Source organism: Pan paniscus, chromosome 6 (genome assembly GCF_029289425.2).
Source record: "Pan paniscus chromosome 6, NHGRI_mPanPan1-v2.0_pri, whole genome shotgun sequence".
Taxonomy (NCBI): Eukaryota; Metazoa; Chordata; class Mammalia; order Primates; family Hominidae; genus Pan; species Pan paniscus.
The window spans coordinates 175,716,406-175,734,439 of NC_073255.2; the positions used below are offsets into that span (position 1 = coordinate 175,716,406).

The 18,034-nt window shown below is 45.0% G+C and overlaps 1 protein-coding gene across 8 annotated transcripts in view; it reads right to left on the reverse strand.

Moving 5' to 3' along the window:
• KIAA1549 (KIAA1549 ortholog) overlaps positions 1 to 18,034 on the reverse strand; it is a 150,464-nt gene that overhangs the window by 71,634 nt on the left and 60,796 nt on the right. For 7 of the 8 annotated variants that reach the window (XR_008626066.2, XR_010112656.1, XR_010112655.1 and 4 more), the window contains exons 2-8: positions 14,111 to 16,801; positions 9,757 to 9,845; positions 8,504 to 8,681; positions 6,355 to 6,485; positions 4,283 to 4,466; positions 2,370 to 2,429; positions 983 to 1,131 (exon numbers count right to left, since the gene is read on the reverse strand). Coding sequence is in view for 5 of the 8 variants with exons in the window: in XM_024929527.5 (XP_024785295.3) it covers positions 983 to 1,131; positions 2,370 to 2,429; positions 4,283 to 4,466; positions 6,355 to 6,485; positions 8,504 to 8,681; positions 9,757 to 9,845; positions 14,111 to 16,801 (3,482 nt within the window). In the remaining 3 variants the exon portion in view is untranslated. The remainder of the gene's footprint in view (positions 1 to 982; positions 1,132 to 2,369; positions 2,430 to 4,282; positions 4,467 to 6,354; positions 6,486 to 8,503; positions 8,682 to 9,756; positions 9,846 to 14,110; positions 16,802 to 18,034) is intronic. The other variant, XM_063606115.1, reaches the window with a different exon arrangement.

Genomic DNA, 18,034 nt, shown 5'->3' on the forward strand with positions numbered 1-18,034 from the left:
TAACCTGTCTGCCAGTTTATCAAGTAAAGAAGATTTAGGATAATATGAGACAACCAGGTGTCTCTGGTGGCAGGTACCTGTAGTACCACCTACTCAGGAGGCTGAGGCAAAAGAGTCGCTTGCACCCAGGAGGCGGATGTTGTAGTGAGCTGAGATCATGCCACTGCACTCCAGCCTGGGCGACAGAGAGAGACTCTGTCTCAAGAAAAAAGAAAGAAAGAAAAAAGCTCAAGTGAAGAGAGGCTACAAAAGGATGTATGCAGTGTCATCCAAAGGTTAATAGAGAATTCATGGAGAAAAAAGAATGGAAGGAAATATGCTGAAATGTTTACAGTGATCTTCTTTGGTTGGTTGAATTTTAGGTGATGTTCACTTTATTCTTTACACATTTTTTACATGTGCTTTTCAAAATTTCTCTAATTGGCTATGTAATTTCTAGAGAGAGGCGATTTTGCTCAGAAAATAAATTTTAAAATGAAATTGAAAATGTTAACCAAAGTGATGACTCCATAATACCATGGAAGCCGAGAAGATGAAACGCTCAAGCAGAGGGCAGCACGTCTCCCTCTATCTGCTCTCCTATGGTCTCTTCCAGTTGAATGATTTATCGCTATGATGCTATCAATAACACTGACCATTCTATCAAACAGGCTACATTTTTGTTAATTAAAAACTACTATTTGATAAATGAGGTCCTGTGATGATATGGCAACCCAGTAAGACAATTCTGCTCTGCTCCGCAAGGTCTGTGGTTATACTACTACTTACTATGGGCTTGGTAAATATTTGTCTAGACTCCAGTTGAACTGAAAAGCTGCCAGATTCAGTGGCTACCCAATATAGCGATCAGTGGAAATCAGAAATTTCTCATGGCACTTCTCATTTGCATAAAAATACAGGGTTTTAGATGGAGTGTGCACTCACACACAAGCGCTGTCTCTCTCCCTCTCTCTCCTTCCCCTCCTCCTTTGATGTGGAGTACCTGCACCACACTGTTCCCTGCAGCTACAGTGGCCCTTCTCCACATCCGCCTTCTGGTGGAAACCTCGCTGAGCAGCTGGGCCAGCTTGCGTTCCATCTCGGCTTGAAACACTTCATTCTGGAGTTGCTTCTCCACGACACCCAGGAGAACTACATTTAAATGAAAACATACATGGCACCCAAAACAAGTCAGCAGTAAAAAAACAGTGAGTGTGTGTGTGTGTGTGTGCGCGCGCGCGCGCATATGTATTTGAAATTAATGCAAGATTGCCATAAAATGCCAATTCCTAGACAGAAAACATCAAAAGGAGAAAAAGTGATCATGAATGGGGAGAGTCCAGGAAATGCAGCCCACAAGAGCTCCAAGCTCTCAGTGTTACCCAGACTGGCGGCCAGAAGTCCCAGGAACTCAGCACTGCAGGAGCTTTGGCGCGAAGGGCGCCTACACAAGATCAAACATTTTGTCTGCACTTATCTCAACACTTCTGGAATTGGTGTGAGTTCATTATCTTGCCTTGAGACTTGGACTCACAAACTAACTTGAAAAAAGGAAGCCTGCCCGTCTTTAGTTATCTACTTCAGACAAGATGATCTCAACAGACAATCACTTGCCAGTGTGGTCTGGGAGGAAGGAGCATGTGCTTTTCAACCAGAACTGGTTTAAGTTTTCTTTGAGATACAACCATGGGCAAGTTACTTAATTGCTATAGAAATTATCTGGAAAAGACCGCGGATGGCACCATGCAAAGCGATAGGACCTTGACGTGGGATGCTGTGTGTTCGGCAAGGAGAACTTGCAAGGTGCAGGAACCCCGTGAATGGCAACTATCACTACCCCACATGCTCCCTCGTGCCCAGCCAGTTCCTGTGCTGCATGCACATTGGACAGCTGGTGAGTACGTAACTACTGTTCAGACTTTTGTGCACTAGGTTAGAAAGGCCTTCAACTGCAATGCCATACCTCTAAATATCTGACCCACTCCCCTAAGACAAAAAAAAAAAAAAAAAGCTTCCCAGGTGCCAAGCCACCCTGCTTCTCCTTATTAAACTAAACAAATAACACTTTTAGAAAAATAAAATAAAACAAGAGAGAGATCCTTGCTTCTAAACCTCACCCTATTCTGGGTCAGAAGATTGTCAGTTCCTGTTAGACTCTGCCCTGAACTTGATGTATGAATTTTAAAGAAAGTCAGTCCTTTTTGTTCTATAACTCAGTGGGATACATTCCCACAGCCAAATTTGAATCCCTTTCCATTCATTCTTTGCCAAGAATGTAAGGTACATTTTGCCCTAAATTTAGGAAACAAGAAAGGCAGCATCATTCTCAATACGCCTGCATAGACTTCTTCTCCTTACAGTTCCCAAAATATTACATAAGTTAAACATACCTGTTCTGACCCAAGAGGACTTCAGCAACTGAGATAAGTTGAGCTGTGGATACTGGAAGGCTACAAAAGGGAAAGAATTAGGGAAGGAGAAAAATATCTGTAAAAACAAAGCCATGTTTACAACAAAGTCCCAACACATCGTCTTTACTATTTAGCTCTAAATGTGAAAGAACAAAATGTCAGATTAGCGTGAGGACGTGGACAGTAGCCATTTCTGAACACATTAGTCTCAAGGAAAAAGAGAGAGATAAAAAGAAAAGAAGGGCCGCTCCAGCTATGTCACAGGACACTGCTTCACAGAGAGGTCACCGGCAAGTTCTCCTTTGAATGTCACTGTTCCACAGCAATGCATGTTCACACCGTGCCCCTCAGAGCCCTGGCTTTCCCAGCAAGGTCTCAGGGTAAAGTGACCACATGCGTTGACCTGCCCAGGACCAGCCAGTGTGCCCCGCCGTCCGGCATCCTCATTTTAGCCATACACACACTGAGCACAACTGAAAGCGGCTCTTTGTAAATAACAGCTTTATCTCTATCTACTTTCATATAGAATAACTTCTGTAAAGTTATTCTTTTTAGTTTAATTAACAATACACTAAAATACACTACGAATCATTAGGCCATTTGGTTGTTTCATTCTGAAAAAGAATTGGAATTTTTTGGCCTGATTTCAACTCTGGAACCTACTAATTTTTTTTTAAATAAATGTCTCCCCTTTCCCCCACTGCCTCCATTTGCACTGTGAAGCTAGTTGCTTCAGTCAGGAAGAAAGGTTTCATGTTTTCACTTATTGTTTTTATTTTAAAATTTACACAGTAAATGTCACTCTTTTCAGTATACAGTTTATGGGTTTTGATAAACGTGTATATATTCACATAATCATCACCACGATGAAGATATAGAACAGTTTCACAACCCCCAAAACACTGCCTTCTGCTACCCTTTTGTAGTCAAACTTTCCTGCGGCCCTTAAGCTCTGACAACCACAGATTCGTGCTCCCTAAATTATGCCTTTTCCAGAATTCGTGTACTTTTTGATAGCACCCCTTTACTCTCCAAATAATAAAGTCAGGCACGGTGGGTGAGCAGGGCTCTGCAGACCCATCTGGCCTGAATCCAGTTTTATCAGATTTATATTCTGGCACTCAGATATTTCATTTGAAAAAAGTGGTCCAGGTGAAAATACTCTGTATGATACTAAAATGGAGAATCCACGCCATTTGCATGTCATTACACGTTTGTTCAAACCCACAGAATGCACGACACCCAGGGTGAACCTTAATGTAAACTATGGGCTATGGATGATGATGCAGGTTCAACCAATGATGCAGGATCAACCAATGCAGGTTGATCACTGTAACAAATGGGCCACTGTGCTGGGGGATGCTGATAATGGAGGTTATGAATGTGCGGAAGCAGGAGGTATATGGGAAATCTGTGAACTCTCCGATCATATCTGCTGTGAACTCTCCGATCATATCTGCTGTGAATCCAAAAACTTCACTAAAAAAAATCAAGTCTTTTACTATTATTCTAAGTGAAATAATTCAGGAATGGAAAACCAAACATCGTATGTTCTCACTGATGTGTGGGAGCTAAGCTATGAGGACACAAAGGCATAAGAATGATACAATGGACTTCGGAGACTTGGGGGGAAGAGTGGCGGGGGGAGGGATAAAAGACTACAAATGTGGAGCAGTGTATACTGCTCGGGTGATGGGTGCACCAGGATCTCAAAAATCACCACTAAATAACTTACTCGTGCAACCAAATACCACCTGTACCCCAACGCCTTATGGAAAAATAATTTTTAAAAAATCAAGTCTTTTAAAAAACTAAAAAAATTTTAAGAAGAGGTCTTCCACCAAAAATGCCCGCCATCACCTCCCCAGCACGTCCAAGAGGGCCGTACTCACGCTCTGCGATCTGCAGCACTGGGTATCCCAGATAGAAACTGAACTCCACCACACTCAAGTTTCTGAGCAGCTCGCTCACTTCCGACCCATTCAAAAATCCCTGTGTGCTTTTAACCGTAAAGATGATATTCACCGGGCCCCGCCGAGGAGTCACCCTTGAGGAACTGATGGTGATATTCAAGATCTGAAAGAATGAAGTCAGAATAAGCTTCTATAATAAAACATTCTGCTGAAAGCTTAACCATGATTTCTCTCTCACAGGTCCTCTCACCGATTTTTTTAAAGGAGGTAAAGTTTTTAAAGGAAAGTAACTGGCTTTCTAACCTGGTTCCCTTTTGTAAGAGTTTAACTGCTCAGTTTATGGAAAATGTTTCTTACATTAAGTGATGAACTGAGCACATGTACAGCTCCTCCCACCCCAAATGCCACTGAAATAACAATAAGCTGAACAAAGGGGAATAAATCCACAACAGCACTGAGAATGGAAGAAAACTAGAGATTCCGTCAAACCTCTGGGGGATGAAGAAAGGATGGGATTGGATTGATATAAACCCGAACAGAGAAAGCCAGAATCCAAAACATACACAAGCATGGGCTGCAGCAGAGCCAAGGGCCACGCTCTCCAAGAGGACCAGGAGGGGCTCTGTGGCAGAGATCAGCAGGAATGAGACCAAGAGCAGGCTACGCAGTGGTAATCAGTATAATTAATTACAAGGCTGTGCCAAAGAGCTGAGTGCATTGCCTTCCTCCTCCGTCCTTCCTAACTGCCACACCCAGGCCAACAGAGGTGCTAGCAGCAGCCAGGCCCTCACCCAGAACAAGACTGCCTCCTGAGGCAAAACAAACTCCTGCCTAAGAGGACTATGGTGGGTCTGGGCCCTAACCAAGAAGGTGGGCAGAGGCTAAGATAACTCCTGTGCACACCGAAGAAGGAAAGAAAATGAATGAAAACGCAGCTAGCTCTGCCCTGAGACACACACTAAAGTGCCCCGTCCCCTAGGAAGAACCTCTTTATCTAGATGCTGGAAGGAGGGTGTTCCCTGTCTGCTTGTCTCTGACTACACACTGCACCCAGAGAGAAGCCCACGCTGACATATTCTGCCCCGGACCCAGCGCTCCGACGAATTTTCCCATCAGGAGATGGAGCTGACGTAGAAAGAGATCCCCACAGCTCAAGGGGAAAGCTGTGCCAGCTACTAAAATGAACAACTTGGTTCTTCATTCCTAACAACAAACCAACAGTCTCCAGATTTACAGAAACTAACAGCACGAAAGCAAAGCACCAAGATCAACACGCAGAGCAAGGACTGCAGAGAAAACAGGAATGACTTAGGAAACAGAAGACGCATTTTAACAATTCTAATTAACGTCCTCAGAGACTTTTAAGGTGACACTGCATCATCGCAGGAAAGCCTACAATGAAAATGGAGCAAAGAACAATGAACAAAAAGCTTAAAAATTCAGTAGAGGGATTGCATAACATAATGGACACAGCTAAGGACTAAATTCATGACTTGGAGGACAACATTCAGCAAATCTGTAAAAACAGAGAATAAAGAGATGGAAAATATAACGAAAAAATAAGAAACATGGAAAGTGGATCCAGGAGCACCAAAATCTATTTTAACATCCATTTTGGAAAGAGAGAGGAAAGAATGTAGAGGGAAAAAAATCAAAGAAACATAAAAACATCAGCAGTTTCCATATGATACGTACAACACCCGTTCTTAGTAGCTATATGGAAACAACAGTATGGGTAGGCATTCCCCCATTGGATATTTAGGTTGATACCATTCCTTTCTAGGTAATTCTTGAATTTCCTGAATATGGTCATGTTTCTTCAGCTCACCATATCTGAGCTCCCTGGGTATCAGCTACTCTGCAACCCTCAAAGATGCTCAGCCCGTTCACGCTATGCCAACCCTATGCCACAGGAATAGATCAATCCCGACTCACGTAAACTGGGTTTCCGCCACTGGAGGGAATAACAGTTAAGCACATCTTAAACAATGTGGAACAATTTCCCCTTCAAGGGCTAAAGCTTTCTGCTCTGCATTCAGTGATATTCTCACCTGCACCGTGAGGTTATACGTTCCCTGGTGGTGTTTTCTCACTTCAAAGAGAGCTGTCATTAGGCCTTTCTCGATGCGCTGGGTGAAGTTGCAGAAGCCAGTATCCACACTCGGAGGCACAAACTGAAGTACTGAAAAGAAAAGCAATCAAAGTCCCATAAATGAGGTGTTTGTGCTTCTGAAGTATTAAGGAATCAAGAGAGAGAAACATCGTATCTAAATCAACTAATTCATCCATAGTATGGGATTAAGTTCTGTGATGTACCATTTCTACGTATTTTCTCACGGAAATGTAAAAAGTAACTTTGCAGTAAATGAAGACATGCAATGTGACGGTGACTGGTATCATTTTAAAATGAAAAATATCTAAGATAAGAATTTGAGTATCAAAAGACACAATGGATGGAAACATTTCAAACATATATAAATTCATTGTAGATGAATTCTTGAATATTTATGGGTGAAATGACATGATATCTGGCATCGCTCGAAAACACTCTAGTGTCCACAAAAACGTTCATGGGGGATAGATGAAACAAAATTGGTGATGCTGATAAATTTTTTTTAAGCTTAACCATGGGTATATGTAGACTTAGTACTCTCTCTACTTTTGTAAATGTTTGAACATGTCCACAATGAAAAGTTAAATATGATATTTAGAAATTACTGTTAACAACCAGGTACAGTGGCTCACGCCTGTAATTCCAGCACTTTGGGAGGCTGAGGCGGGCAGATCATTTGAGATCAGGAGTTCGAAACCAGCCTGGCCAACATGGTGAAACCCCATCTCTACTAAAAATACAAAAATTAGCCAGGCATGGTGGTGGGTGCTTGTAATCCCAGCCACTCAGGAGGCTCAGGCAAGAGAATTGCTTGAGCCCGGGAGGCAAAGGTTGCAGTGAGCAGAGATCGCGCCATTGCACTCTAGCCTGAGCAACAGAGCAAGACTCCAGCTCCAAAAAAAAGAAAAGAAAAGAAATCACTGTTAACTTCATATACATGTTTAAAGTCTTTATCTTTTAGAGGCTATATAGGCTGAAATATGTTTGGGCGAGATGATACGATGCCGGAGATTTACTTTAAAATAGTACAAGAGGAGGGAAAGTAGATAGTAGATGGGGGTGTGGCTATAACAAGACTGGCTAGGAACGGAAAAATGGTTGAAGACATATGAGTACACGGTGGTCTGTTAAACTATTCTACGTACTTTTGTATATGCTTGAAATTTCCCATAATTATGAACACTTTTAAAAGTTAAATAATAAGGTCGGGTGTGGTACCTCACACCCGTAATCCCAGCACTTTGGGAGGCCAAGACAGGAGGATCGCTTGAGACCAGGAGTTCAAGACCAGTCTGGGCAACTTAGGAAGACCCCATCTCTACAAAACATAATGTTTCTTAAATTCTTTTTTTTTTTTTTTTTTTTTGAGATAGGGTCTCACTCTGTTGTCCAAGCTGGAGTGCAGTGGCACGATCTCGTGTCACTGCAGTCTCCACCTCCTGGGTTCAAGTGATTCTCCTGCCCCAGCCACCCAAGTCACTGGGATTACAGGCGTATGCCACCATATCTGGCTAATTTTTGTATTTTTAGTAGAGATGAGGTTTCGCCATGTTGCCCAGGCTCATCTCAAACTCCAGAGCTCAAGTGATCTGCTCGCCTCAGCCTCTCAAAGCGCTGAGATTACAGGCATGAGCCATCGCACTTGGTCTAATTTTTTTTATTTTTTGTAGAGACAGGGTTTCATCATGCTGCCCTGGCTGGTCTCAAACTCATGAACTCAAGTGATCCATCTGCCTCAGCCTCCCAACCTCCTCTGCCTCAGCTCCCACCTGGTGGGACTACAGGTGTGAGCCACCATACCTGGCCTAAAAAAATAATTTAAAAAAAAATTAGCCACGCATGGTGGTATACACTCTTAGTCCTAACTACTCAGGAGGCTGAGGCAGGAGGATTGTTCGAGCTCAAGGGTTCGAGGCTACAGTGAGCTATAATCACACCACTGCATTCCAGCCTGGGCAACAGACTGAGATCCTGTCTCTAAAAATAATCATAATAATAAATTCTAAAAATGATTTCCAATATTTTAGAAAGATAAAAAAAATGAAATTCTTTTTACAAATAAAAACAACTATGCTGAGCTGTCTCACCTGTTTGAACTTGGAACCTGGACTCTGGCACAAGGAAAGAAGGTTTCACAGACAGGATTAAAGGAGTCTGGTCACGGACAAGCTTACTGTTTATAAGCACATTTATGACGGATATTGCCGTGTAAACGAAAGGACCGGATGTTACCAGAAAAGTGAAGTCAGTAAATAGTTCATAAACCTAGGGAAATAAGAAATACAAAGACAATTCAAACTTAAAGGAAGTTGTGTTAGATAGAAAAATAAAAAATTATAAACTAAAAAAACTGGTAGTTTTGAATGAAGGGGTAGTGCATCACGGATAATCAAAATTTTATTTTAGTTACTGCTTTTACTCTCTGCCAACCTTTGCAAAAACAACACAAAATTATAAGAGCAGCAAGAAAGAACAGTCAGAAATATGAACTGAATAATGAGTTATAGGGCATTCAAGCTGTTTGTTGTATTTAAAACACATAGACAAGAGTACTTATCCTATTGAGCAGCACTGTCCAAAATAAATATGCAATTTAAAAATTTCTAGTGGCCACATTAAAAAACATAAGAACAGGTGAAATTAATTTTAAATACATTTTACTTAATATATCTAAAATATCATTTCAACATGAAGTCAATACAAAACACTATTAATGAGATATTCTACCCTCCTTTTTTCACTGCATTTTTCAAGTCTGGTATGTATTTTCCACCCACAGCCCATCTCCGTTTGGACGAGCCCCATTTCACTGCTGTATCGCCACACGTGGGGCGCGGTTCTGGTTCCGGATGGCTCTGCTCTAGATGGACTGTGGCTTTCTGGGATCATTGAGGAGAAGTGGCACCGGCATGGGATCCAGTCTAAAAGATTTGGATCTCCATCTCTATCCTACCAAATGTCCAGAAAGATGCACCTGTACTCACTCTAACGTCTAATTTAAACACGAATCCAAGTCCTTTCATGTGAATCAAGGGAAGTAAAATCATGAAGGCTGTCACCCCAGACTGCTGCCTCTGGTCTGAGAGCCCTTTGTTCCAACTCCGCCAACACATCCCCTAAAGGACTAACCCTGACCTCATGTGGGATCAGGAAAGACCTCCTCGATCCAGTGACGGTGGAATGGAGATCCAGAGGATGAGCAGGAGTTAACCAGGAACAGACAGGAGGGAAGAGACGAAATAGAATGATTCCACGGCCGTAATCACCTGCCTCTAACCTGGGGCTCTCACATCAGCCCCAGTCTCACCAGACATCACACTCCTGAGCCGCCAGGACTCACCTTCAGTTCCACTGCACGGTTGAAGTGAATCCTTAGTACTTCTTTGATTGCTGTAATGATGTACTCCTGCACAGCTCTTCTGGCCAGCACTGCAAATGAAAGCAAACCACCAAATGAATTTTCATGTCATTATGAATAACAAACACACCAGACTTCTGGACCCCAGCACTGTGCCAAAATGTGTTAGCAGTTCCAAAAGTCTTTTTGTAAAATAAAGGCCAGACCAAGACAGAACAGGGGTTAAGGATCTAGTTGCTGCTAACTACCTGGAGAAGAACAGCAGTGGGGACCTTGAAGACACCAGGTCAACTCTGCATAGCATCAGCTCAACACACTAAGAAAACCCTCTTTGCCCCAGATAGGTTAGATCAGGAATCAGCAGTGATGACCCAGCCAGGGGACAAGGAGCTTCCAGTTCTCATTTTCACCTGGACAAATTCCAGGCTGTCTCTTGGCTATGTCCCTGACAACAAAACATGAGGCTTTAAAAGCTCTCAGAAGGAACATTTTTCTTTTCTTTTCTTTTCTTTTTGAGACCCGCTCTGTCACCCAGGCTGGAGTGCAGTGGCGCAATCTCGGCTCACTGTAAGCTCCACCTCCCGGGTTCACACCATTCTCCCGCCTCAGCCTCCTGAGTAGCTGGGACTACAGGTGCCTGCCACCACGCCCAGCTAATTTTTTGTACTTTTAGTAGAGATGGGGTTTCACCGTGTTAGCCAGGATGGTCTTGATCTCCTGACCTTGTGATCCACCTGCCTCGGCCTCCCAAAGTGCTGGGATTACAGACGTGAGCCACCGCACCCAGCCAGAAGTAACATTTTTAAAGGCCTTAAGATGTTACTCAACAAAACCAGATGACATCTTCCTCTGTAAAATGAGGTCTCCTACCCCAATGTTTCAAGGCAAAGGTGAAGAGTTTTTACCACTAATCATGGGGAAAAACGAACTCCACAATTCCCACATATTAAAATTTTATGTAGGAAATAAAATATTTCTCATAACCAAAGCCTAGTTCTGTTTGACTGTTTTCATATTTTAAAAGTTCCATTTAAAAATCTATACTAATAAGTAAGCCTGTCTCTCAGTATTTAGTAAGCATGTTCTTCTTTTTCCTATTTTTTCTCTCCTCTTCCATCAACTTCCCATAATGCAGAATTAGAATACACTTGATATTATCATTGTTTTCCATTTCCTGATTTTAATTTTTTAAAGTGGAGACAGAATCACTCTGTATTCTTCATTCTTTAAAACACAAATGTTTAAGTTATATTTGATTGTTTTTTTCTAGGAATCAGTGATCTGAATTTTTTTAAAGGTGGGTGGAGGCTCCTTTATTAGTTTATGAGACCACTGGAACAAATCCACAGCCCCCAACCACCTTGCTGAGTCACACCAGCAGCCAACTCCGCATGGCCCACATAGGCTCCAAGTGGGTTGGACTATGCTATAGATCTGAAAGGGAAAGATAAAATGAGTAGGAAGGAAAGGGGGAAGAGTGGAAAGAAGGAAAGATGCCTTATTTAAGGAAGGAAATGAAGAGGGAGGGAGAAATGAGGGAGGAGGGAGACAGGAGGGAGGAGGGAGACAGGAAGGAGGAGGGGACAGAAAAGGAGGAGGGAGGGAGAGGAGGGAGAAGAAGGAAGGAAGGAAGGAAGGGAGGAAGGGAGGGAGGGAGGGAGGCAAGAGCTAAACTCGGGGGAAACAGAGGCAGAATGGGAAGTCAGAAACAGAAAATCCCTAAATAGGAAAGCAGGAAGAACACACTGTAAGCAGCCCCACACAGCTAAAGACATCATCGGTCTAAATGCCACTCTGCAAAGTCCCCACAGCCACCACCATGACCTCCACTTTCTCCAGGGAATCTGAGAAAGCTATAAAACTGCAACATTAGGATATGAGGACACCAGTCTTTGGGAAAAGGGATCATCAGCAAACAAATACCTTACAGATCTTTTCCTAAATGAATGTTTCCCAGAGCTAAGAGAAGAGAGGTGACAGAGACTTCCAGAGGCAGCACAGGGTCAGAAAGGCCCTGGGTGGAAGCGCGGCTCATGCCTCCCAGGGTGCGTGCAGGCAAGTGCTTCCTCCGCCATCGCAGATCCCCAGCACCCAGAGTGGCTCCGCTTCATCATCACAGAGCACACAGGAAGAATCCTTTCAGGGGTACGCGGAGTCACCTCAACCCCCTCGCCACACTCTCTCACTAACGGATAACCATGAAAAGGACAGCAAGGTCCAACCTAAGCAAAGGTGAGAAATAAGCCGATACTTCCTCTGGGTCAAAGGTATCACCGGGAACAAAAATGGCACTTATCTCTGCTAAAAGACACAATTTAACAGCATGGACACTTACACACAACTCTGGACATTTACAAAAACTGTTCAAGTGTACTTAACAATGGCTGAATTTTACTCCAAAGAGCTGTTAAAAATACATGGATACCTAATACAGGCACCAAATGTCATTAAGTGTACACCACATATGAAAGTTAAATCCAGCTATGAGGACTCCTAAAGAAGCTTTCAGTGACTCTTTAAATAAGCTGCTTACAACTGACCACTTTGTAACAATTTTGTACCTACTTTGTAATAATTTTGTAAGAAGGAAGAAAAGTATCATGAGCATGAGAAACTTTTCCCTCCTCCCTGGACTGCTCTAATCTTGAGATTCAAGTTCATGATGTTGTTCCAAGTATAATTACCTGCTCCTCCCATCACAATGCCTAATCTCCAGCCATGATGACAGTCTCCTCCCCCAGAAGACACTTTCTCTTCATCCCCAGATGACAACATTCTACTTTTCCTTTTGTGGGAATCTCCAATTTCACATTCTTCCAAACCCATCTCTGATTAACCCAAATAGCCACTCTTGGAGAATTCCACAGTAACCGCTATAACTCTGTGGCTCAGTACCACCCTCTAGGCCCTGAGCTGCTCACAGGAGGGCCGTGTCTTACCCATCTGTATATCCCTAGAAGCTTCCAGAAGCACCTCACACATACTAGGTGCTCAATTATTACTTGTCATGTGGAATAACGAATGTTTCCCTTTGGCGTGTGGGGAGCAAAGGCTGTCCTGGCCTCATTCTCCAAAGCCATTCCCACAGGTAGGGTGTTGATCACTGACGTGTACCTGCCATCAGGATCCTCGCTCCCACCTGCTCAGAGGGATGTGGCACTGTCAAAGTGAGCAGAGGCTCCCAGCAACCCCGACCACAGAGAGGAAAAGACCCAGCGTGTTCTCCTCCTTCTCCCCCTTCCACATTCTCTGCTCCTCTTTCCCGGTCCACTCCACCCCACTCCTCCCTACCTCTTCTGCCGTTTTCGTCCCCTTTTTCATTTCTGTCCTCCACTCCTACCAAAATCAAAACAGAGGACAGGCTGCTCGTCACCACCAGGCTGTGGTTCAGCACACAGTCATGACCCTCGAGACCACACACACCTGTCATGTCTCATGAGGAAAAATGCAGAGACCCTGACCAAGCGGGCCACCGTCGCGGGACATGACCCTTGAAATCAGTCTACCTCTCAGGCATGCCCTCAGGTGGGCACCAGCTTCACGTGGCCACAGCAGCCATGCAACTGCAAGGGAAGCTGCTGGCCAGTCTGCTAGCAACCCAGGCTGCGGTGGGGAGGAGACCAAAGGCTGAGACTGGATTCAGAGGATATTTAGTCACTACTTTTCTTTCCTCGGGACCCAAGGAGCATTTACAGGGACCTATAAGAGCAAAGAGTCACTTTACTTTTCTTTCCTCGGGACCCAAGGAGCATTTACAGGGACCTATGACAGCAAACTGCAGTCTCCTTTCAAGGAAAAGTAAGAAGAGTAAATGAGTAAGAAATTGCAAGGGTTGCCCTTACATAGTTGCCCAACTCATTGCTTGAATTAAACAAAAAAGTATTTTGTTTAAACTATGTCATCCGTGCACCTACTGGGTTACGGTAGGACAAAGATCCTACCAAGAACTTCCAAGGCTTGTTTAGTTCTTGTATTTGTTCTAATATTTATTCTCCTTGTGACTGCTGACTAATATGCACCATCCCGTGCATGCCTCTGATGTACTAGGCAAGGGCTGAGTGTTCTGCAGGGACTAACGTATTTACATCTGAACAACAGCCCAATGAAGCAGGTTTAACTAAGCTCCTTGTTTAATGGGTGAGGCAGCAGACGATTAGAGAGGATAAATAACTGTTCTGAGAACTCGCAGGAGGTAAGCATAGGAGTACTACCTGGGAGTTAACTGAGCCCAGCGCCTCTGCTCTTAACCATGAAGCTCCAAGCCTCACAGGCACTGCACACAAGCTCCTTAGAAAGACTGCCCACCCCAGAGAGGCGGCAGGAAGCTGGGCCTTACCAGTTGTGATCAGATAGGCATCGGGGACTGTGATATCACAAACATATGGCGGCTTGGTAGTAGCCAGTGTTGGTGTGTCAACTGTTGCTTCGAGAGTGAAGGCAGTCACGGGACGCAGGGACGGCAGGGGAGGAGCAGCACTGCTCTCTGGGGGGCTCTGACTTGCGGCGTCACCCATCGGGGTGGAGTCGAGGGGACCACCAGTGGCAGCACCGGTGCTGGTTGTGCTCACTTCCGTGGAGGTGTTCAGTGGCACCTCTGTGGGTGTGAGTGATGGGCCCACGACGGTCAGCTCTGTGGGCAGAGGGAAGGGGGTTGCTTCAGAAACAAACGAGGATCCTGATGGCAGGTACGCGTCAGTGATCAACACCGTACCAGTGGGAATGGCTTTGGAGAAAGAGGCCAGGACAGACACGTGACCGTCTAGAGCACTGATTTGGTCGTCAGGAGGTGTCAGAGTTGAGAACAAAGAAGACTCAGTTAAAATGGGCGTTGTGTGGACAGTGGTCAATGGTGATGTTGCTTGAATCTCGGCAGTCAAAATGTCAAAAGACTCAGAGCTGGGGGGCACCAGTGCGGTGACTGCGGATTCATGGGAAATGAGTGAAGACTCAAGATAGGAGGTAGTTTCAATGAAAGCTGAGGTAAAATGAGCTTCTGAATCCGTCAGTGAAACCGCAGATGCTTCAACAAACTCGAGAGAATCAGAAGGGAAGCTTGACCATGGTGACACCTCAGAACGGCTAGGTAGCAACGTGATGGTGTTTAAAGGCAGCTCGGAACTTGGCTGGAGCTGCGAAAACTCAAGATTTGTGGAACTGGGAAGAGACAGCTGAGATGACTGCAGATCACTAGAGTCAAACAATGTAAATGTCTCAACCAAGGTAGAAAAAGACTGAGATGTGAAGGGGGACAAGTCACTCGGCATCAGAGACAGAGACGCAGGCGCTTCCGAAGGCGAAGAGATGGAGCCGCTGAGTTCCAGCGGGGGTGTTGAGAAAAAGCTGGATGCAAAATCCAAAGCACCTCCGGGTTTATGCTCAGAAAAACTGGAACGTTCTTGGTCAGAGAAAAGTGAAGACTCCACTGAAGGAACCAGACTATAAGGCGTAAAAACACTCGGGTCTCTGACGGCAAGCGACGGTGTGTTTTTGTTTGCTATGACAGAGAAAGATGAGTCAAGGAGAATGCTGGTGATGACCGAGAAAAATGCAGTGGTCACGCTGGATGGCGTCACTTGGGTTTCAGCAACAGACAAGGAGCCAGCAGTAGGATCAAGTGACGCCGACACAGAGAGGCGGCCATGGGCAGGGGGAACCTGTGTGGTTGTAACACTACTCATATCCACCTCGGCAGAAATGCCAACACTCGTCTCTGAGATTTCCATGGATCTAGAAGAAAGTGGGACGATAGGTCTGGAGGGGAAAAGCGTATTAAATACTTGAGGATCTTCCTCAAATTCAGAGAAGTCTGCTACGACGCTACTCATTAGAGAGATGCTGCTTTCTTCTAGCACGGTCATGGACAGAGTCTCGGCACCATCCCCTGATCCCACGTCTTTCTCCATGAGGCTCGTGGCCAGAACTTGCTGAGGTGAAGGCACAGTGCAGGCCGCGCACCAAGTGTATGGTCTGAATGAGGACACCGGGCTCAGGATATGAGTGTTGTCCACGGGACCGGGGAGGGCTGAATTGCTATGCAATTCAGACGTCTTGCTGGAGTCGCTAGGGAGAAAGGGGTTAGATGAAACACCAGTTGGTGAAGCAGAGGACGCAAATGTAAGAGGAGTTGAAAGCAATGGAGAATGTGTCCTGCTGAATGCAAGGGCTGCATACGATGCAGTCACAGTAGGGTATGTTCTTGGAGAGATGGTTTCTTCTAGGCTTTGACTCAACACGGTGGTCACATCAGTGTATCTGTCTGCACTTGTGGCCCAAACCTCCTCTGGAGGCTGTGAGACCTCCCCCAAGGAGGGCAACGGTATAGTAATGCCATCGCCTAACGGCTGTGGCATTAAAGACCGGGAGCTTAAAAAAAGGGTGGTTTCCACACCCTCTGTTAGGGAAGCCACAATCTCTGGCAGAGTCCTGCTTGATAAGTGACTGTAAGCATCAGTAGGATAAAGCACCAAATTCCTGCCAGGAGTTGGAACGATGCCCTCAGAGGTGCGAAAAGCTGACCGAAAGGTGTGGAAATGACTGGCGGACTCAGCATATGCCACTGGTTGTCGCGTGGTGTTCTGCCAGCCCGATGTCACTTCTTCATCTTGTAAAGAAACCATGGGCAACGATGGAGTGAGCACAGGTTCTAACGCTTCCCCGGGCAGCCCTGGTGGGCTGACTGTGATATACTGTATTGGAGAAACCATCCGTGGAGTGGTCCAGTGAGTATCTGGCAGAAAGTTATCCATCTCATCGTCATCGACGGCCACCTCATTACTCGTCACTGACACGTAAGTTGCCACAAAGATGCTGTGATCTGCTGTACTTTTGGTCTGTTTTCCTTGGTTAAAAAAGGCTGTATCAAAAGTAGTGGCAGACGGCGGGGCTGTGACATGGAGAGGACTGCTGTGCTGGGAGCCGGGAGCAGTTTCTGTTAAGGCCACTTGTGCAGCGCTGTGCCCAGTGCTTTTCTTCAGCACGAGCTCCATGGAGTATAAAGAAAGGTTGTGCTGTTCCGGAGAGAGCTCATCTATCAAGAAAATCAGAGCTGGGTTAGTGCAATGCATTGGAAGTCACACAGCTAACGTTTTGTTTCAGGCATGAGAATTTACTCATTTAACAAACATCCATTCACCATAAATATCCATGAATCACCGTCAGAAGTTAAACAGCTAGTTGGAAACGAGAAATTGACAGAATTACCATCAGGACAATATCTGCAAATATTCCTAAACTTGGGCACTGTTTTTACCTAAGCTGTGTATGTGTGGGGGTGGGGAGGGCATATTTACAGTTTTTCCCACAGAACCGTAGGATACTGGAAACAGAGGAGGCTGTTCAGTCCATTTTCTCTCATTTATGACATGAGTAAAGAAAGGTTTCCAGAAGGTAAATAAATCAATTGTAAGACCACCCAGACAGAGTGGAACTGGAATCTGAATAGAAGGCTTCCTTGACTCCAAAGCCTGTGTGTTTTCTCTTCAGTGATAGGAGCTGGCTGCTACGAGAAATGAACATGACAACTCATTGCATCTCTCACTACCCAAGTAAGAGAGTTCCCCAGTTCCTCAGCTGTGCTCCCCAACACAGTTGCTGAGGCTTCCACATGAAGGCCCCAGGCTTCCTGCAGCCTCAGCTTTCACCATTTCCTGCCCCACTCTAGGCCTTCCCAGCTATGCTCTGGCACCTGCAGTGCCCCAAACCCAAACACACTCTGGCCTCCATGGCTGTGCACATTCTCACCCCCACCTGGAATGCCCTTCCCCAGCTCTCTATATGGATGGATCCTCTCACCCCCGCCTGGAATGCCCTTCCCAGCTCTCTACATGGATGGAGCCTCTCACCCCCGCCTGGAATGCCCTTCCTCAGCTCTCTATATGGATGGCTCCTTCTGGCCCTTCAGATGCAGCACAGATATGAGCTTCATCCTCGATGCTCTGAAGTTGGATTCGTGCCTCTCCCTGGGCTTCTCCCTGTCCTTATCATGCCCACTGAAATGAACTATCTGATCACTAGATTCTGGGCTTCCTAAGGACAGGCATTGTTTACCTGTCTCCCCAGTGCCTAGCACAATAAGTGCTAGGAGCTCAATTGACATCACTTGGATTGATGAATGAATGAATGAATGAATGAATGAATGGAATCCAAGGATACCAAGTTCTGATAACAAAAGCCAACATTATCCCATCATCCATTCAAACTTTTGTATTCCTTAACTTGTGACTGCTGTCATTATCATTTAGTAAGTTGAGGCCTCTCCACC